This window comes from Onychostruthus taczanowskii, unplaced genomic scaffold, assembly GCF_017590055.1.
Source record: "Onychostruthus taczanowskii isolate IOZ18803 unplaced genomic scaffold, ASM1759005v1 scaffold82, whole genome shotgun sequence".
Lineage (NCBI taxonomy): Eukaryota > Metazoa > Chordata > Aves > Passeriformes > Passeridae > Onychostruthus > Onychostruthus taczanowskii.
The window spans coordinates 714134-736920 of NW_024506112.1; the positions used below are offsets into that span (position 1 = coordinate 714134).

Below are 22787 nucleotides of genomic sequence, written 5' to 3' on the forward strand. Positions count from 1 at the left end.
AGGAAATATGCATCAGTGAAACACAGTTTGAAAATACCTCTGAAGGAATTATTTCATACTAATAGTTTGCTAGCTTCTTTAATTTCAAGGAGTATGTGAGCCAGTTTCTTTGAATGTTATTGTTGTGCCCAAGTAAAACAAATAGAATTTAGAGACACACCAAAAATTACATTCCATTATTCATTACAAGTGCTCAACCTGCCCAGTTGATCAGCTTTCAGCATATTTTTGTGTACCATGTAAACAGCAGAGCTATGCTAAGCACATTGATTGATGGCTTCACTAGCAAACATAGAAGTGGGAAAAAAGTTCTGTTGAGTCTTAATTCTTGATGTACACATTAGGTGCCTCCCTCCCTTCCTTTCTTCTTTTTTCCCATTCTTCCCTTCTGCCCTTTCTCCCTTCCCTCCCTCAAGGTTACTGAAGTTGTATCACAGGCCATATACGTGGTTTTTCCCCTCATCCTCCCTCTGCCCAGCATTTTCTGCCCTTTCCCAAAAAGACTTTGCCCCAGGCACTGCCATTCGGGCTGAGGGGCTCAGCTGTGCCCTGTGGTGTGTTGGTTGGAGCTTCACTGCCTTCTCCTTTGCTTCCCCCCAGGGAAGTTTCACATTATTATTAATCTGAAAATAAAGTTAGTTCAGGCCCTGCATGCAGGGGTCCAACAAGCCCTTTGCGCTTCACAGTGGTGGAGCCTTCTTAGCTAGAATAAAATTTCTTATCTGGTGAAAAGCACAAAACCTGGGGACTGCTGAGTCATAGACAAATGTTCCCTCATTAAATTCCAGAATGCAGTGTTATCTTTACTATTGTTTTGCTAGTAAGGCATTATTATAAGACTGAAGATGTGTAAAGTGAAGATTGTGTAAAGTGACCATTTTATTACACAGTATAAGATAACTGGGGCTTCTGTTTCTTCTTGAGAATTGTTCTCAACAAGATCATTACAGAATATTGATTTGTCGTAAGAATTACAATGTTTCTCCTTACTATCTGACTGTGCAAAATTAAGAAAATAGCAAAATAAATTCCTGTAGGTTATAATCTGTCTTCTTGTTCCCTTGAAAATATAGAGGTTGTCTTTCAGTCTTTCCCTTGGCAAATTTGAACCACAGTGTTAAAGTGAAAATTTGAATGTTGCTTTCTACAGAGCTCTATGAACTCCAGGCTGTGAGTTTTAAACAAGTTTGGATCCAGATCTGATTTTGGCTTCCACAAGATGATAGGTTTGCAGCTTTACTGCTTAAAGTAGAGTAAAATTGTATACAACCTCTGTCATTAGAATCCATGTTGTTTTCTTTTGAGGACTGTTGACTGTGCTACTCTACAATAGCATTATCAACAGAATGAGACGCTTTGTGTGCTTGTTGAGAAAGAAATGGGCTGAAAATATTCTATGGTGGTTTCAGAAACGAATCTTAAAGTGTTATCTGCAATTCAATGCATAGTATAGTGCTAACTAAATCAGTGTTTCATACAGCAGTTTAATGACATTTTAATTATATTTCAAAAAAAAAAAAAAGATGTTGTATGGTTTTGCACTTTGTTATAGGAGTGTTACCACATTTATTATTTTTCCTTTTTCCAATTTTTTGTTACTGTTACCAGCATTTTGTAGTCTGAGCAGTTTCAGAGTGAAATTTCTTACATTAAATCACCTGACAGTTTTAATGCTAATAAATTTTCCTTCTTCAAGAGGGAGAAGGCTGAATTTGGGTTCTTGTCTGGAAGAGAGTGTGTTGAATACAGGGAACTGGTCATAAACCACAGGAATCCAAACAACTCCCCATCCCATGTAATGTGGGTGACAAAGAATCCCAGTGGCTAAGACTGGCATTATCCAGACATTGCAAAATTGCAGTCCTAGGACAAGCAGCTCTTCTTAGCTTTAACAGAGACTCTGAGGTAGGTGTCCCTTCCTTGAGAGCACAAACAAGACTTTTAGCTTCTGAGATATCCAGACATGTCTAAAGATATAATGATATCCCAACTCCCCCTCATTGCACCCTAAAGATTGAATGTGTTCTCTATGAAACTGTTTTTCCATATGAAACATGGTGAACTTACTGCTGTTTGTGGTAAAACTAGAGAACTGGGCCAATTTTCAGTGAACTGACAATCCCCAATTTATATTGAGAGTACAATAGATGATTTTCTTCTGAGTTATATACAGTCATTTTCCTATGATGAAGGAGAAGGAAAAAACAAAGACCACAGAATTACAACAACCCGCTGATGTTCTCACCCAAAGAGCAGTGAAATAAAATGAGGTTTTTGCTGTTTGTTTCAGTGAGTACTGAATTAACTTGATTCTGAGGAAGCAGCTTCAGGAATAAAGTAATAAAAAAGAAATAGTTTTCTTTTAAAAAATAATTAGCTTCCTTTTTCTTTATCAAAACAACAGGGAAAAATAACGTAAATACCCTCTTTGCTGAAATACTCCCTAGCATCTAGTCTTCAGACTGAATTTAAATATTACATCATTCCATTTTATTGTGACTTTTCAGAAAACTAGATACCATGTTCTATCTTTCAAACAAGGTCAGACTTAACTGAAATTGCAAAAGGTCCTATATATTTCCCCCAGACATTTTTTAACGATTAGTACAAAACTTTAACAAAGCTCAAACCTCAATCGTTAGGCAAATCTTTTGAGGCTTTTCTCCTTTTCTGTAATTAGTTTTAGTGGGGATTTTATTGAAATTCAACCTCCTGTTCTGCTTCATGATAATGTTACATTTTGGCCAGACTACTGGAGTAATTTGAGAAGAGGAATGATGTTTTGGTTATTTCCATTTAAGCACTCAGTCTTACTTGGGATGTATCACTCATGATCAGAGTAGCATTATAAGTTCCTCTTTTAAAATGTCTAATATATTAATATAATATTATTAGGGAGCTTTCTTTCCAGCAGGATCCTCATGTGCTATGCCTGCACATTAAAATGTTTAGAAGTAAATTCCAATTATTAAGGGCCTAATTTGGAGCTCGCTAAAGTTAGTGGGTTAATTTGTAAATTCCTTGGTAAGAAACACTGAGTTATGTAATTTAAGAGCTGAACTGAAGCCCTTAAGAACTTTATAGAAGTGCACCTGGGAATACAAATTAGACTCTTTCTACATAATTTTTACAGTTAATATATATGATGTAGTTAGCAATCCTGGGGAGGTAGGTCAGAAGTTACCTGTTTCCAATGAGAAAGCAATCCTGAATGAGTGAGGTGACAGTAAAAGTAGCAGTGAATTTATATGAATCATTAAAAGACCACAGTAGGAAAGAAAAAAAAAAAAAAAAAAAACACAGAAATTTCAGGTAGGATTAAAGATTTTCAACAAATATGTTCACTTCATATATATCAAGTATATCAAGTGTATACTTCCCTCAAATATGAGGGAGGTATACACTGGCTTCAGAGAGCTTTAATTTAAACCCCAAGCAAGGTTTTTCGAAAACTCAGAGCCTAAACTTGTGGCATTAAAATAAATCTGTTGGATTGTTTTGAAAACACTATGTGCAGTGGATGGAAGGATAAATGCACGGAATATATGCACCTTATACAATTGTTCTTGGCCTTAGGAAACCTTCCCACTACCTTTTCTGCGGAGTTCAGAGACTGACATAAAAATGAGGAGGAAAGGATTCTTGTACTGCAGCAAATTCTCAAGTGCAGTGTCTGAGCTTCCATTACTATGGAGGAAGTGGGAGGTAAAGGTGGATTTCCCCTTTGCATCCTTGCTCTAAAAGCTGAAAAACTAGGATTCTGTCCTTAATGGTCTTAAAAATATACTTAAAATACATCCTTAAAACATTCTCTGATAGCAGTATCTGCCTCTAAAATCTGATCATGCACATTTCACCATATACATAACAAAGAAGAAAAGCAATTTCTTCCTTCTCAGTTATCTGTATGCTATCTGTAAAGCCAGGGACAATAAGTTCTCACTTGATTCTTGTGGGAGTTAGTATCTCTCATATTTGCAGTTACTAAAAAGATATCTGAAGTGGGGGGAACCAAACAACCAAACAAAAGAGCCTTTTAAGTGTGTTCCTTAAAGCCCCAAACCTTCAGTAAGAGTTGTGTTGGTGTGTGCTCAGATCCACGGAGCAAGTGCTCTTTGTAAGCAGCTGGCACAACTGCACACAAAAGACTTAAATCATAGAAAGTTCTATTTTCAGCAGCAAAATGTTCTGGAGACTTTACAAGGGCTCTGTATAAAACAGAGTTTCACCTGAAAGCCACAGCTGCCATTTGTCTTGTATACAGCTTTATATCACCATCTGCAGTCATTTGTCTAAATTCAGGATCTCCTCCCAGAAATCTGTAAAGAAAAGGAAGGTTTAATTATGAAAAAGGCTTTGTCTGGGTCATTACATCAGTTGGTTATGAGCAGTGTGCATAAGGAAAAACCCTATTACCTTCACTCTCAATATAGAAATATCACAGTAATTCAAAGTTGCAAAATTTTTGGAAACATCTTTTTCAATATAGGTAAGAGGGCATAGAAATTATTCTGATTTATTTATCCTATACTGCATAGTGTGTTTGAGAATAGCAGTAATGGTCATAAATAATAATCTGATAAAGAGTCTGTCACATTTTAAAAATAAACAAATGCCTGTCAGACCAGAACAGATGGACTTTGGGTGTTGCAGGATAAGAGTGCATTGAAAATTTCATTATCTCTTCTGTCAGAACAAACTATGAACCTTTTATTTGCTCTGTGTAAAAGCAGGTATCTTTTACAAGCAGTGAAGGGATTAGAGCCATGTTCTTCTGGACTGGAATCCAAATGCCTGGGTCAGTCCTGGGGTTGAAAGATTGTCAAGTAAAATGAGAAAATCCTCCTCTCTGTCAATGTGCCTATTAGCTGATATTTCATCCTTTTCTCCCTTGACTGTAATCAGAGTAATTGTATTAATACTTGTGAAGTGATCATGTAGTGGAGGACAGTGTCTGTATGAGTGGACACATTAAAATGAGGGAAGTGTAAATGAAAAGGAAGTATTTTAGCTGAACTTCTGAAAGATGAAACACTCAAGTACTTTAAACCTAGCATCATCCTTCAACTGGCACTTCCATAATATGGACAGCAATGTTTTACATCCTTCTATGACCAGTAGGTTTTCCCAGCAGCATTTATTGAATCATTTTGTCTCCCAAATTTAGTAATAAAATTTGTCTTTACAGCTTCTTTTTAAAACCTGGAAAATACACATACATTACACTTTTGCAGATAGTTTTTTAAAAATGTCATCCTACAGAGCAATATGTTATGTCTGGTTTTAAACAAATCTGATCTCAGTGGAAGTCAATTGACAGCTAGTGCTTTAGGATGATGATGTAGAGCCCTGCAAATTCCATGTAAATGTGTTTATTCCAATACAATTTTTATTAATAATTTGCTTCCTAGAAAGAATTATGAAGGGCTCTGTATATATTTTAGGTTTTGATTTGGGTTTTGTGATCATTTACTTGAAGACATCACATTTACCATGATGATGGCTTTAATTTAAGAGCCTAATAGGAACAAAGATAGTTGGATGTTTATGGCTTTTTTCTACTGAAGCAGTGAATATGAAGTTCCTTAACAGCAAAGTCATGTTAGATGGTACCCTTGGGGAAATTCCAGAGTTGGTGACTCCCACTGATGTCACATAGAGAAAAGTTCAGGCGCTCTTTGTAGAGTATGCTACTAATAGGTGAATTCTGGTTCTTACAAAGTATCAGAGGAAGACAAGGAAATGAGGTATGAGAATGAAAGAATTTAGCAAAAGTTCAGCCAGTACTTGCAGCTGTTTCCATGCCTGCACAAACCAGAACCAAGTCTCAGAGAGGAATGTGGCAGATCCAATAGCCATGGAGGCTGGATGGAGGTGGCAGGGATATAGGACTAGGAGTAGGAAGGCTGTAGTTATGAACAGGGAAAACTGCAGATGGCTGGGACCATCCCAGCTCTGCAGAGTCTTGCTTCCCTTCAGGAGCAAATGCCACTGGTGCATCATAGCACAAGAGAAGCAGAAGTGTTCTGCATCTGGCAGCAGAATTCAGGCAGAGGAGGAGATGGATTTCCACCAAACTTTCTCGCATAACCTGCTTTCATTTTCCACATCACTGCCCCCTCATTAAAAAAAAAAAAAAAATAAAAAAATCTTGGTCTCCCTCTTTCTCTTCAGCTGATTGTTCTGGCTTTTCTTCTGTGACTTAAAAGCATCTGATCAGTGAACTGGTTTGGTTGGAAAATAACTTTCCACATAGAGAGACGTTGGAAAGATGTAGTTTTCATCCACGCCGGCTTCCTTACTTAATTCACTGCATAGGCTCTCAAACCCTGACACTGGCACAAGGGAATTAGAAGGGATGGCTGCAGAAAGTTAAACAGTAAAGGTACAAAGCTTAATACAGTGGGGTGAGTTTTGCACAGAGAGCGTTCTGCCCCATATTGGCTAGCATAGCAGTGACTGGTTTAGTTGCTAAATTTTAAAAAGTGTGGTTCCCAAGAGAAATATCCTGCAGAGAACCCCAAGTCCCCAGGGTAGACATTTAAATAATGCTGTGTGGATACTATACCCTACTTGAGGTGATTTCCTACTTGGTAGATATTCTGTTACAGCCTCATATTTGAGAACAAAGCAATAAGGACCACAGTTAAACACAACAAATACAGCCTGAGCAGAGACACAGCTGCTAAATACGGGGCATTTCTGAAACAGGCTTTGGAATGCACTGCATCTGTTGGAATACACACACAAAGCTTGGCAAGATAGGGACATTAAGGGCTTTTTTTAATACCTCACACCTATAAATTATTTCATTCTCATACCTCATTTCCTTGTCTTCCCCTGATAATTTGTAAGAACCAGGATTCACCTCTGATTAGCATACTGTACTAGGAATGCCTAGTTAAAGACTTTGCTGACACAGTACAAATGGGAAGCTGCATATATTTTTCTTTTATGTGTCTTTTTCAGCTCAAGCATTTTGCATGCTAAAAAGTCAAGCTGTTGTTGCTTTCTACCAGTAATAGCCATAAATGTTAAGAATAAAGTGAAAATAGCTTAGCAAATTACCATATATTTCTTTCCCTAGAGAATGAAATAACATATAATAGGTATTGTTTATGGCACTGTAGACTAGTTAGATTTAGTGTGCTTTTTATTTCACATCTACACTGGCTATACATATATATATTTCACATCTACACTGGTCAAATTCAGACAGTACATCATTTCAGCATTTCTAGGAACATTATAGAAAAATATTACCTGTGCAATGTGACCTGACCTGTTCTTACACTTCTTGTGGGTAAGAAATTAATCATTTATTTCACTAGGGTAAAGAATTTTTTCCTTCCTGCATCTTGATATCTATGTGAGTTTTTTTCCTCGTCTACATTCATGAGGTTCTAGGCAGCATTGTTTGAACACTATTTAATATTAAAGCTCCAAGGAAGAAATAAAATATTTTTACTAAGCAGAATCTTAAATAACAATCAATAATATTTTTTTTGTATAAATACTAAACCTAGAGAGAGAAGTTTGAACTGTAGGTATATTTTTTTTCCTTCATGTTAACATACAAGTCTGCTTGGTCTTATTTTAAGGTGATATCATGATATTTAAATTTTATTAGAATAAAGCTTAGTGACTGTTATCAGGTTAAAAAAAAAAGAAAAAAAAAAAAGAAAAAAAATATTATATGTCCTTACTAGAACTTTCAGGAGCATGTGTTTTAATATTAATGAAAACTTAGAGTTGTTCATTTTGTTTATAGATTCTCATAAGGGTTTATTGTTGAACTTACAGCATAAATTTAGCTAAGTCCACCATTATGATTTATGATTTAAGAACACCAGTAATGGTGCTCTTATCTTGAGCTCAAATTTGTTGAATGCAGACTATTTTTCAAATAAATAATTTGTGAAGTGAAGAAAGAATCTATGTTTCTGCTATTTAGTAGCAGTTTCATTTTTACATTGGCATGAGATGTATTTTTCTTCACCTTTAAAGATTTGCATTCACATACAGCTTCAGCATTGCTCTTCAGGTACAAAAAGGAGTGTTTTAAAAGCACTTTAAGAGTGCTTTTCTTTCTCTACAGCAGCTGCTTATTACTTGTTTTCCTATATGCTTTTCTGAACTTAAAGGGAAGCAGTTTGAAAAGGTAAGATCCCCATTTTAATTCAAACCCATTTTGCAGAGGAGTCTGTCTGAGGGTTTTTTGGCAACCCAATTTACTCCATAGATCACTGCATCTCATGGAAAGATTTCAAGTGTCTGTGTGTTTCTAACATTTCAAGAGCAGATAGTTCATGGAAGGGGAATCATGGTGTCATGTCCCTGGTCAAGCTTGCAGAAAGGGCATGACTCCAGCTTTGGTAGTTATCTCCTCTTCTGGCAGGGTTGTTCCAATTCTTTGGAGCTCAAGGCAGGAGCAGCTCTCTGCACTGCAGCCTGGCACTCAGGCGCATTCAGCGTTTTCTGTTGTCATTACTCGACATATTGTCACTGTGACTGTTGGACAGATTGATTTTTGGCATAGAAGCAACTGCAAGCTGGAAGTTCTTCCTTGTAGCTGTGCCTCCTGAAAAATGAGGAAATGGAAAAAGAGAAGGGCAAGGTAGAGAAAGATGAAACAGGGATACTTCTTGAACCTGAGTTTTCCCAAAGCAGCAATGTACTGTGCATTAAGGGATAACTGATTGGGGTGGCTGGGCTGTGTTGCAGGGCTGTGTTGGAGGTTTGTGATAATCAGGCTTGATGTAGAGCTTCTGCATTTCATTTCCTTTCCTAGCACTATGCAGACAGATGTCAGCATGGCAGTTTGTCTGCTGAGAAGTGTGTAATTATTTCTGTCTCCATGAGGAGCCAGGAGTGGGCTGTTAACCTGTTTGGCCCGTGGAGGTGAGCTGTGAGCCGGCTCTGACAGGGTGCCTGGGAGCTGCTTATTGCACGTGGCAGGTACCTGTTGGTGGGTGTCCTACCCCTTGCCAAACCTCCCGAGCTTACTCCTGGCTCTCCATGCAATTGCTCAGCCAGTTGGAAGGAAATGTAATCTTGGGACTATCCTGGCAGCTGTAAAATAGATGTATGTTAGGACAAATAGGCTGAGTTGGATTCCAGTGTGCTCCAGTGCCAAAAACTTGATTCATTATATTCTGGTTGATAGGAAATTGTTTGCGAATTGCGCTTTTCAAAATTTCTCCTTGAGATCCCTAATAAGACAAGGGTGCTTTTTCAGCACACCTGGTTTTTATTGTCATCAGCATACTTGCCTTTATTTCAGGACACCCTGCTTAATCAACCTCTCTTTCCACAGCTGAGGAAGGATTTTACTTTGGGACCAGAGCAAAGAACTGACAAACTGGTGCCTAAGCATCTTCCATGTCACAACAGAGATTGTGTTGAAGAGACCAAAGTGTAGATGACATGCGGTAGCTGAATGTCTGGAGGCAGCAGATTGGGTGTGTGTCCTGAATTAGAGAGTATTCCCTGTTTCCTGCCATGTTTACAAAAGTGAGGGGAGCAATTTGCCAATGTCTGAGAGGCAGAAATCCAGCGTGGGGAGAGGCAGCTTGTAAGATATCCCCTCCCAAATAATCATCACCTCTGCGTGGTAAGCATAGCCTACAGAGCCTGCTTCGGGTTAGAATATTCTGGGAGTTGTTTGTGTGTGCCTTATAGGTTTTTAGGAGTTGGTGGATGTCAGTCAAATGTGAGACTGTCTTTTATCAATCCTCAAGGTGTGTGTTGAGTGTGTGCACTCACATTGTCCTCCTCCATGAATTTCAAGCATTGCTCATCTTTCATCTCTCCCTGTACAGTTAATTGGAGTGTCTGGAATGTTGCCTTAGACAGCTCTGCAGTTTGGTTACAGTTTTCTTATCCAGCTTGTAGCTTTCCTGAGTTGAAGCACAGTTTTGGCTATATTAACTCAATTTTTAGCTGTATTGGCTAAATTTTTAGCCAGTTTAAGTGTTGTTGGTACCTCTCAACCAGGAGGCAGGTTCATTGCCTGTGGATTACATTAAACTGAACATTTGTAGGTAAGCAGCCATTTAAAAATATGCTGTTTTGGCTGGTGAGGGAAAACACTGAGAATATCTGCAACAGTAATAACACTGTGAAATTGAGGAATTCATCTTCAAAGGGATTTCAGTTTGCAGCAGAAAATCTGATAGTCAGGTCAGAGATCTCTCCTCTAGAGAGTGCTTTGAGAGCTATTTGTTGCTTGAATGGTTTGACTGCAGACCATGCAGGTCGTGCCACTTAAGCTGGTGAAAGCACTCACCCCTAGGAAAAGTTTGTATTCCTTGCTAGATTTAGCTGTAAAGTCTTCTGGTCTTACTTAGGACAAAGCACTACTTCTGAGGTTCAGCACTGGTGACAGTGATGAGCAAATAGTCTGTGATTTTTTTTTCGAGTGAAAAACTAACATAATGGGCTGTAAAAAAAAGAAATTGTAAACTTTTACAAAGAAAGAGTATACTGTAACAGGCATTGCCTTCCTATGTGCTTCATTACAGAAAGTTGGAGATATAATATGAAATATAATCTTGCTAATTTCCCTAGGCTAGGCATAGGAATAGAGAAGTAGAAACCAACAGAAGCATTCCAGTATTTTTGCCAAAATTTTTATGTAGGTTCTCCTAGAAGAAAAGGTAAAAAATAAAATTTCAGTGGATGTTTTTGTTTGGTTTTGTTTTCTTTTGTTCATTTCCCTTGCTGAGTTTGTGTAATATAGTTTTCCTGAAGGAAATAAGAAGCTTTTATGCTGAATATCTTGAAATAACTGCCTTTTTTAAATTTCCCTCATATTGCCAGGAAAGTAAGATAGAAAGGAAAGTTACTTTTCTAAGTAACATGATCTTGGTACTGTAGGTTTGGGGTTCTTTGAAGTTTTGGGCTCTTTCTCATTTGAAGGCTGTACTGGGTTTCTCATGGTCATGCATCCTGTATAATCATTTGTGTAAGAGAACAGGGCCTTCAAATCATACATCTAACTGCTTAAATGTCCAGAACTCTCTCCAGACTGGCTTAGCTCCAAATCCAACCAGCATTTTCTCGACGAATTGCATATTCCCAAATGTCTTAGACACTAGTCCCCTCTGCTCTGTACGGACACTATCTCCTAGCAGCAATTTTGTCAGCAGCAACATGCCTACTTTTTCTTGTTCAAATACTAATGTAGATTTTGTCACCAAAATATAACATTTCCAGTAAGACCTGGATGGCATCGTTCTAAAAATATTTTAGTGAATTAAGAAGAAATAAGATATATTCTCTGTAACTTCTAGTCTTCTAAATTATGCTATAATTCCACCCCCTATTCTGGATTACCTCATTTCACCAAGAGAAATCTATGGCTCCCACTACAGAGAAGGGAAAACAAGATGATTATAATCACATTTTCTGGCCTTAAAATACATGAAATACATGAAATTGTTTTACTTTGTCAGAGTTCATTTTCCTGGACACTGAGTAGTGTGTCTCATAATGAATGCTGTCCTGCACTAGCTGGGTTAAAGAGGGCTGAACTGAATGGATCCTTAGAGAGGTATAGTAAAAATGCTGTCAAATATTTTTCTTCTTTTGTGTAAGCCACTAGTGTAGGCAGAAAGAGGTTATTTCATGTACTTATCTGATGGGTTATTTTACCTATGTGAAACTTGGTTTGTCTGAAATTACACAGTAAGGGAAATTTTCTATCACCGCCAGCTATTGACAATTTAGAAATTTTAAGAAGATAAGGTTTTGGATATTTTTAGAACATAATGGATTGGTGAGAGCCAGCATGGCTTCGCTAGGGGCAAATTGTGCCTGACAAATCTGGTGGCCTTCTATGAGGGCATTGCCGTTGGTTTAGGGAAGAGCAAGTGACAAAAATCTACCTGAGCTTCTGCAAAGCATCTCACAATGTCCCACATGACATCCTTGTCTCTGAACTGGAGACACATGGATGTGCTGGATGGACCCCTCAGTGGATAAGGAGTTGTCTGTGTGGTCACACTCGGAGCTGTGGTCAGTGGCTCAGTGTCCAGGTGGAGCTCAGTGAGAGCGGTGACCTCGGGGGTGGGTGCTGGGACCAGCCCTGTTTAATGCCACTGTCAGTGACAGGGACAGTGGGATTGGGAGCAACCTCAGCAGGTTGGTGATGACACCTCAGCAGGTTGGCTGCCACACTGAGGGGAGGGATGGCATCCAGAGGGACCTGGACAGGCTGGAGAGGAGAGCCCACAGGAACCTCTGGAAGTTCAACAAGGCCAAGTGCAAGGTGCTGTGTGTAGGCCAGGGCAATCCCAAGCCCAAACACAGGCTGGGCAGAGGATGGATTGGGAGCAGCCCTGCCCAGAAGGACTTGGGGGTGCTGGTGGGTGAGAGGCTGGACTTGATCTGGTAATGTGCACTCACAGCCCAGAAAGCCAAACGTGTCCTGGATCATGTCCTGCATCCAAAGCAGTGTGGGCAGCAGGGGAGGGAGGGGATTCTGCCCCTCTGCTCTGCTCTGCTGAGACCCCACCTGCAGGGCTGGATCAGCTCTGGGGGCCCCAATATGGGAAGGATATGGACCTCTTGGAGCATGTCCAGAGGAGGGCCACAAAGACAATCAAAAGGCTGGAGCACCTCTGCCATGAAAACAGGTTGGGAGAGTTGTGACTGTTCAACCTGGAGAAGGGAGCAGTCTGGGGGCACTCAAAAGGGGCTTAGAAAAAAGAGGAAGAGTGACTTTTTACACAGAGAGGTAGTGACAGGGCAAGGGAGAATGGTTTTAAACTAAAAGAGAAGATATTTAGGCTAGATATTGGGAAGAAAATATTTCAGAGGGTAGTGAGGCACTGGAACAGATGGTCCAGAGAAGCCTGTGGATGTCCTATCCCTGGAAATGTTGAGGACCAGGTTGGATAGGGCTTTGAGTAACCTGGTCTACTGGAAGATGTCTCTGGCCATGGTAAGGGGGTTTGAACGAGGTGATGTTTAAGGTCCCTTCCAACCCAAATCATTCTATGGTTCTGTGATTACATCATTCAACTGCAAACACTGTTTTGTTAAAGCAGCTTCTCTTTCACGTAAATCAGTTGTGAGGAATCCTTATGGAGGTCACATTTCCTTTACAACTACTTCTACCTCTTGTCTGGGAGTCCCTTTGTTCTCTCTGACAAGATTTTCTTGCTGTAAATATATTTGATGCTGAGAGATGGAGATTAGAGAACAGAATTTATATGTACCAATTCTGTACCAATAACGCCAAAACATTCTCGGGTCATTGGTTTAACAGAAAAAGGAAAAAAAAAAAAAAGTAGAGATATTCCCTATTCCAAGAGAATTTATTCTTTTGCTATTTCTAAGATTGCCAATACCTTAAAAAAAAAAAAAACAAAAAAAAAAAACAAAAAAAAAAAAAAAAAAAAAAAAAACAAAACAAAACTAGGCATGGAATGACTCAGTCAATGTAAATTTATAACAGTCATAGTTAGTAAGATCTCTGAAGCAAATATTTTAAGGTAAATTTCTCTATTATAAATGAAGTCTGATTCACTGGTTATTGTCCTATGGTGCAAAGTCCATACAGATTTTTTTCCTGACTGAATCCTACAGCAGACAGTCAGTATCTTTCTGGAATAGTAATGCTTCATCCTGTCATAGGAGTCTATTTCTTCATCTTGTTCAACACAATAAACCAAACAAGTTAAGGCTAGGGATTGATTATAGTTATGTTATATTTTTTTTGTCCAGCCACAAGGAAAGGCTTAATTACAGAAATTTACTTTTGGGATAAAAAAAAATCTGACTACTTTGTGAGATTTCATTCCTAAAACAGGTGCCTTCATATATAAAGTAAAAAAAAAAAAATTCCCTTTCCCTTCAAGACTGTCTTGGTCTCAGTAATCTCATAATAAAAATAAAAAGTCAAGTCAATTTAAGGGTAATTAGGATCTCTTTTCTTGTCATCAGGATAAAATGTGCCCTTTCTGCTGATTTCTCCTTTGCAGACTGTTTATTGACCTGAGGGGCAGTGTCGCCGATTAATACGACAGTAGCTGATCATCATTTGCCAATGTATGCAGTTTCCCTTGCTGCAGTTATAAGTTCAGCCCTTATGGCTTTCAACAGTAAGGATGCTAATTTATGGAACTCATTTATGAAAATTTAATAGGAAGAATTTTTATTGTTGTTAAATAATGTAATGAAAAAAGATGAGTGTTGGCTAAGTACAATCCATCTGGGGTTAGTGTGTTCTTTTATGAAAAAGCAAGCAGTGCTTATTTCAGAAGGCAGACATTCATTAGAAATGTGATTTGTGGAATTCACTAATTGAAAGCTAGACAAGAAAGACCTGAACTGAAAGATAAATATATATGATTATTTTCTTCACAGAAGTTAAGGTATAAAAAATATACAGAGACACCATTTGAGACCCTATAAATGCCCAAGCTATTAAAGCAAAAGCCTCACATGCCAAAGTAGTAGGATTCTTAAACTAAACATAACATCTGTAAGCAAAATAGCTATAGTTTTACTTTCTTCTCCTAGAAGTATTTTTCAGATACAGAGCAATATAGGAAATAAACACCCATACAATGCATGCTAAAATCTTCCTGAGACTACAACTTCTAAGTCTGCTGTCTCCTGGTGTATTATCTAAGGGAATACATCCTCATATGAATTTCGTTTTATATATGAAATTTCTAATACTCTGGGAAATCATACTAGATGATATTAGACTAAGAAAACATAAGTGTGTAATTGGAAACTCAGTAAAGACTAAGCATGTATGTATTAGTAGTTGTCAAAGGTACTTGCCACCTACAAGTCAGTTTTAACTCAGATGATCTACAGCTACAGTAATCAGGTTTTGGTGATCACATGTCAGGCCTGAGGCTAGAAATGAACTTCACGTCCTTCAGACAGCTGGTCATCAGTAAAATGGGCAAAGCACAAGGCAGAGATCCTCAAACAACTGATTATGTCTACATGGCACATCAAATGCTGTACAGGAATACTGGCTTGGCCTGCATTGCAATAAATGTCAGCTGAGTAGCACACACTTTCAGAAGGGCTAATTAGTACTTGTGCAGTTTTCCTGCTAGTAATTCCAGAGCAAATTCCCTTAGTGTTTCCTCAAGACCTTTGTGTCTTACTTCACTGCCCACACTGCACACACTGTGGTCTTTTGAAGTGACCCTTGTGTTCCCATGGACCCACTTCACCTTTCCCATCAGTTCATTTTGCACCAGTTATGCCACAGAGGACCTTGGCTGTACACACCTGTGGCTTTTTATATGACTGTAGCTAAAAGCATGGCATAAGTGGCCCTAATTTCTCTTGGGATGCACAGAGTCAGTGAGACCTGACCTGCTGTGTGAACATGGGGCTTATCCGGTCCCCTGGAATGCAGCCTGGGAGGTCCAAGGGTAAGTTTGACCTGGACATCTTATTGTAGACTCTGCTGCCTGTAACCAAAGGTGGAGTCTGAAAAGAGCTAAATGAAGAGATTCTCCTCATTGTTGGCTGCAATAGCTGTGTCTGCCCAAAGAACCTGAGGGGATACAAGATCAGTAAAAGAGATGCTAAAGGCTTCTGTAGGATCAGAAGTGTTATGAAAATTGCTGGAGATAGGGGAACTAGTATTTGCTAAAGATAGGATGTTTCCAAGGTTAGGGATTTAATAGATTTTTAAATGTGTGTAAAAGTCCATTGCATCTACAACAAAAGAAAAGTTCATTACCTTTTCTGTTTTGACTTTCTGATCTTGGGGAAGATCTTAGATGCAAACTGAGAAACATAAGAATTGTTACTTCACATAGAATGTCCTGCTGTTTGGTAGTTCTGTCATTGAAGGATCCACACTATTTACTAGCTTTCATTTTCATAAGTATTTTTGGAGATATTTAAAATTTTAAACCATATTGTGTAACAAGGTGTACTTAGTATCATCTGAATGAATTTTGTAGTAATTTTGAAGGATGTGATTAACAGCTCCAAAGTTCCAATTATTTTATTTGGAAGGTGTGGTAAACAGCTGTAAAATGCAGAATCTTCTCTTTAGCTTTACTAATGAGAAAAATCTTCCACTTAACCCTTGCAATGCAGTATTGAGAATGCAGAGCAGTGATTTCCTGTTACTGGAAATTAATGGGAAATCCTTTGCTGTTTTCTTCCTGCTTTATAAAACATCACTACATCTTTTACACCTTGATGTCTTAACTGTGCAATATTACTCAGATAAATAAAATTTGTCAAGGATAATTCCATGTTGTGAAAAGATGAAGATCTCTTTTAAGCACTCAGTCTGTTACTTATCACATTGTATCCTCACTACCATAAAATTCTTTTAGAATATTAACTCACCACTATAGTTAACTTCTATTCCATTTGCCTGTTTGTTTAAATGGCCTTATGGCAAAGAGGCAGCATTTTAGTATCTCATAATTTTTGCTTGCAGTAAAGAAATGGAAGTGTTTGAAAGGCAGAAAGAAAAATGTTTGTGATTTATGTTGAATGCATTCATTTTATAAAGGACAACAGCAGAGCTGACAAATTGATCAGCAGCTGGTTCTTACCCATAACCTGTTGGTACAAGTCCATGCCTTATTTTGCCACACTGGACTTTATTTCTTTCATTTGTCCTGTGTTGCCAGAAGGCAGCATCTGATGTACAATAGATGCAGGTCTGGATTGTAAAAGCTACACTCTCAGTCCAGGTGCTACTGAAATCAATAAGAGTGAGTGATTTTTAAGAGTCTTGAATGAAGAACAATTACCTGCTGCAGCTAAATTACATTTTGTGTTGAATCGTCTCTAGGCTGGAAGCTGGTAAGCACAAAAGTGAGGAGGTGTAGAAATTAAGAAGCTGACATAGTGACAGATGTGGCATATCAAAGCACTGAGTTAACCTGTGTTTTGGTAAATTAGATCTGCTCTTTTATAAACTGTCGGAACTGCAAAAGGCATCTGAAGGTCTATAAATTCAAAAGCATCATGAAGGGCTTCATCCTTTCCATCCTTAAAAGAAATATAGAGCTACAGCACCTTGTTTTGTGTCTGTACTCTTTTGTGTTGCTAGGACGGTTCTGCGGCAGATGCTGCAATCCAGCTGAGACCTGACAAGGACCAAGGAGCCATGCTGGGCCATGTAATAAATATTACATTGGAGAACACATTTTACCTTCCTTGTGTATCAGCAAACACAAAATAATTAAGCAGTAGAAAACATGACGGAATCCAAAAAGTCTTCAGGTTCTTGTCAGAATAATTGCTCTCTATAGTGTGCTTCCATTAACACCTCTGAAAGTGTAAAATCCTATGGGGTGGTAAAACCATGTTCTTGAGCTACAGCATTGTTTGGTTGTCAGGGTGCAGCAGGTACACTGATGAGAGCATGTTTTGTTTGATTTTATTCTCTATGTCTGTTGTCACAATGATGTTTTTAAGAAAGTTGCTGTACTTGGAAGAATTACATTATAGGCATCTAAGACTCACAAATGCCTCTGGGCACAGACATCTTAAAAATCTGCATCTTTTTTGGGGTGTTTTTGTAATTCCTGTCTTTTCCCGTCATTTTTTATTAGTACTTTATCACCAGACAGTCAGAAACAATATTCATTTTCAAATGTCCTGCAGCAGTGTTGTCTTGTTGTTAACTCTTGTCATATTTCACTCATTGGCTTTGAAAATGGAAAGTGATGAATGGCTGCAGTGTTTTGTTTATAACATCTCATTCTGGAGCTTTCTATAAAAGTAGTACATTTTCATTACTTGCCACTGGGATGTTGAAGGGGCTTGGGGTTTTTTTTCCCTTAACGTAAGAAAAAGTTATTAGACTTAAAATAACAAAAATGAACCCTCAAAAAAATTACTGAAAGAATATTTTAAGAATATTAAGTTCCCATTTTGGTTCACTCCTTATTTATTTAGTGCTAGTTTGGAATAATCAAACCTAAATTATTTTGAACTTTCTCACACTTATGTACCTTAAAACAGAAGTGATCATGATACAAACTGACTAAAATTCTACAGCCAATCAGATTTTAATAATTTTTTTTTTCCTTTTTGAGAAATAGACTCAAGCATGAAGGCATGCGCGCTTCTTGTGAGTGTTTAATATCATCAGGACATTCAAATCCAGATGTTTGCTCAAAGGTTAAGACATATTTGAAACAACAAAGGAGGCCTTTTCTTTCTGCTGCATATATTTAAAACGGGCTGCTTTTGAAAGAAACTTCAGAACCCCATTTGCATCCTAATTGCAGCCCATTTCCTGAGTCCACAGTTAGGCAGACTATAGAGTGGCATTGGGGATTTCTGGGGCAGAGAAATTGTTGGTTCTAGCTGAGCTACTGAAAAATAAAAGGGAAAAAGATGAATGGATTTTTTGCTTCAGCAGTCACCAGCTGGCAGATCGGCTCCTTGGAGCTCTGCCAAGCAGCAGTTTACAGCAGCCCTGCAGCTGCTCTAGGCTGGGCTGGAGCACGACTGGCACCAAGCCACCTTCAGCTTTGGACAAGGACTCAGCCTTGGAATTTGCCGACAGATGCGCTGGGATTGTGGCTTTGCTCGCTCACGTCTGATGCTCAGAGAATGCAGTTGGTACCTGAAAGTCCAGCGCTGGGAAATTCGCGTTAATCGCGTACAGGAAGATAAGGAGAAATAGGTTAAAAATAAATGTTTAACTTTGTCCAAAGTTAGTTTGGTTTCGGAGTTTTTTCATATGGCTTGTGTAGATTTTACTTTTGTGCATCTCATTCAGGGACGTTTTTCTTATTTTGCCCGGTCATGAGGATCCAAAATAGCTGCAAAATGGACCAGCAAGCGAATTTGGTTGCACTGCATTCTTTCAAACTAAATTACCTGAATTAATCAAAAGAAAAATTAATTTCTTTCAATCCTGTATGTTTCAATTTTTATAAAAATGTTAGATTCATACCAAAAAATAACTTGCATTAAAATCAAGGCAGCACTGGACTTTTTATAGGCTATATTTTTGAGGGAGAATAATGTTATTAGGATGAGGAGAGAGGACAGGATTTCTTGTTGATTGTGACTCCCATCTGACAACTGTTCTCTTTCTTCCTGATAGGAAGCTGTTCTTCAGTAATTTATCATCGATACCAGCAATAGTATTGGGTTTTGGCAGTGTTTCATTAAAGTCTCTGCTCATTTGATGTGTAACTATGCATCTGATAGAATGAGTCTGTCTTTCCTTGTTAACCATCTTATTATCTTATTGCCAGGGACAGGGCCAAACCAATTTCTTAAAATTATGACGGCATATTCTGAATTTCTCTTGGGGTTTTAATGTAGGTAGATTGGCTCTTAATTTGTCACCACCTGTATTTGTTTAATTATTCAATAGGAGGGGAATTTCAGCAAGTTAGAGTTTCAGAGAACTAAGACCTTCCCTAACCACATGTATATTATGAAACATTTATTGATACATACACACACATTGTTTCCCCCGTCAGCCAGCAACCAGAAGCCAATATTTCATAGAACTACAAACCAAGCATTTATTTTCTAAATTGAAAATATTACAAGTGAAATATAACCTTGATAAGGAAGAGAAAATAAACACCCCAGTGCTAGATAGTCTTGACAGTTTTTCATCAAGTTAAAAAGCAATAGGTGAAAATAGGTAACAATAATCGACTGAATTTAGATACAATTTTGCATTAAAAATCATGAAAATATTGTGGACAACTAGATGAACATGAATGAGCAATTTCATGCTGTTGCCAAATAAAATCACTAGCCTCCTACTGGAGTAATTAATAAGAAGCAGATGAAGAAGTCCCTTATAGGATTAATAGCGTTCGTTCTGCTTCATGATGGTGGGGGATTACCTTGATTACTGCACTCCTGAACCTTCTACTTCAAGGAAAAAATTGTGGAATTACTGAAGGGGATCTGTAGGGAAGAGAAGTGTGAATGATTCAGAGTCTAGCAGATGTGTCCTATGAGAAAAAGTCAATGTGATTTTTTTTTTATTCTAGAGCAGAGAGGATTAAAGGGTTGCTTGACAGCATTCTTTGAAGACATAAACAGGTATTCAAGATCAAGCAGCAATTCTTTCTTCATTTTCATGACAGAGGGAGGAGTGGTCTTGAAGCCAGAAAAATACAGTTTAGACATTAAGAAGACCTTGTCCAAAAGTAAAAGTAATGTAGTGAAAAAAAATCTTAGAGGAGAAGACTGTACAGGTTACATCAGTGAAGGTCCTTAACAGATGATTAAGAACCATAAATGTCCAGAGGGATAAACTGGAGTTAACCAGGAGTTCAGGATAGACTGGCGGTCCCACAATGAAGTTCCTCTAGGGTTCTATATCAATCTTTAGTTTTTTGAAGATACGGGGTGACATATTGTAACTCCTGAATCATTCCCTTACAATAAATGCTTGGATTTTTGACAGGGCATTAAATTTTACTCTTGTCCTGGTAGGAAGATTATATTTACTGGCATGGAAATAATTAATTTATAGATAGATAGATGATAGATAGATAGATAGATAGATAGATAGATAGATAGATGAAAAGTGATGGAATTTACAGACAGGTGCTCTCAAGAATGATACCCTAGGAATTAAATGGAATTTCATTTCAACACCTGTGTGCTGCAGATATAAAAAACTGAAGTAATTTTTTCCAGAAGAGTTCTACCCCCATTTATAAATCTGTGTGCAATCAGCACTGAATAAAGTGGAAAAAATGATGATCCAGCCCTAATAATTTTTTTTTTAAGTATCATCTCTGATGCCTAAAATGCACTGCAATCCTTATACTCAAACCTGCATATGACTCTGCATGGAATCCTGACCATTAGCCTGCAGTAAAAAAAGGATTTAAGCTATGAATACTGACAATATCATTCTTCTGTGCTGCTTAAAATGGAAATGGAAGTGAAGTGATACAAGTAATTCTGAAACAGTATATATGAGTTTCCTGTGGAATCATGGAAACACCATGAAATATTTTAGCCAAATATTGTTGGAAGGCTTGGTAGTATTTTTATTCTCTCAGCTTTGTTCTGCAACATCAGAACCCATATGTCAGTGTAAATGTCAAGAAGCTGCTCCTGTGTCCTTTCAGAGTTCTGTTGCAGAAAACCAGTAAGGAGTCAAATTGGACTTATGTTTCAAATCAACCAGTTGCTTTAATCATTGCCTGGGAAAGGGTGCCATCATCTCCTCCCCAGTCAGGTGTTTTAGGGACAGTATGAAGCATCACACCAGGTACACTCTGAAAGTCTGCAGTGATCTGATTTGCCATGCACAGATAAATTACCATCATTTCAACAAAATCAGATGCATGCATGCTTGCACAGCATCAGAAGTTGGTAACATGCTGGAATCCTTCCTACATTGTATTTTTTTCCAGGCAGCTGAAATAAAATTTGTGCTCTTCTCTAGCATGTGTTTGACTTGTAAATACACAACAAAACACCTGGATTCAAAGGACAGTGAAAATTGAACATGTTCTGAGCTTAACTGAGGCATGAAGATATTTACAAAATATGTTCTTTATATTTTGTAAGGATTTGAGAGTATAAAGTGTTGAACTCTATGCGATCAAAATTCTCTTTGTTTTGTTACGTGAAATGCTTTTGAAAATCTGCTTACAATTCATGAAAACTTTTTATCCATTTATTATGTTCTGAAAAAAAAATTCTCCTTTGATTTAAACTATTGTTTTAAGGCAAATGCCCAAATCATTACCTGTAGCAAGAATTTTCAATCCTAGTACTATTAAATGTGAGAGAATTTTTGGAAGTTTTACCATCAATTGGAGTCGTCTTTCATTTTAACCTGCCAGACCCATGTGCTGTTCATGTGTAGTGAGGAGTGATTTATGTACTCCACAGCATTTCTCTACTGTGTTCTGTTCCTAATACTTTTTGTTTTATCTTCTTTTGTTTCCCCAGACTACATATCCAATCAGAATGGTGAGCCAAAATCTCAGCACAAGGGACAGAAAGTCAGCACTTACTCCCACCGAGGACCCTTTTAGACACCCACCAGGCAACCAAGCAGCGGCGTATGAAAGCAAGAGCTGTCAGCTGTCTAATTTGTGTCTGAGCAGCCTCCTGAAGGAGAAGGAGATCGTGGAAGCCATCAAGCACACCCAAGGCACATACGAAACGCTGGCCTCAGAGGCCGCCCAGAACGGTTTGGCTGTCACGGCCCCCAGCACAGCAAAGCCAGCATCCAAGGCTGACGGCTTCCCCATGTTCTCAGGAGCTCCAAAAGACCCAAGTGCTTTGCCTCGGCAGCACACCACCTTCACTGGGAGACTGGGACAGCCCCCCAGGGGACCCATCTCTCTACACATGTACAGCAGAAAGAACGTTTTCCTCCACCACAATTTACACACGGCAGAGCTACAGACTTTAGGTCAACAAGACGGCTAACAAGGTGCTTATTTTCTTGCCGTGGAAGGAGATGTACGTCCCTCTTGATTAAAGAGGGATGTAAGCTCACCTCTGTCTTCAGTTCTCATCTGCTGCTACTTTCATGTGAAAAGAAAAATAAAATAAAAATTTGACTTTGTCTGTAGGTTCCATATTTTCCCACCTTGGACTGAGGCAAAAGGATGAATGAGATTGTTAAATAACTGGGCTGATTTGACATGCAGAAGTCACCATGAGTTTAATAAATGGGGCCATTCAGCTGGCACTGCTAGTCCAATATTGGCTAAATATATTTTACTCCTCTATAAGCCACTATGATTTCCTGAAGTTCTAGAAGATGATCTTAAATAAAACCTGTATGTTTAATAATATTACTGTTAAAGTAG

The 22787-nt window shown here is 38.3% G+C and overlaps 1 protein-coding gene across 1 annotated transcript in view; it reads left to right on the forward strand.

Annotated features, from left to right (window-relative positions):
• The window catches only part of CCSER1 (coiled-coil serine rich protein 1), a 538501-nt gene extending 516100 nt beyond the window's left edge, over nt 1–22401 (forward strand). Inside the window, exon 9 of the mRNA XM_041424489.1 lies at nt 21916–22401. Coding sequence (XP_041280423.1) covers nt 21916–22401 — 486 coding nt within the window. The remainder of the gene's footprint in view (nt 1–21915) is intronic.
• Nucleotides 22402–22787: the final 386 nt, after the last annotated feature.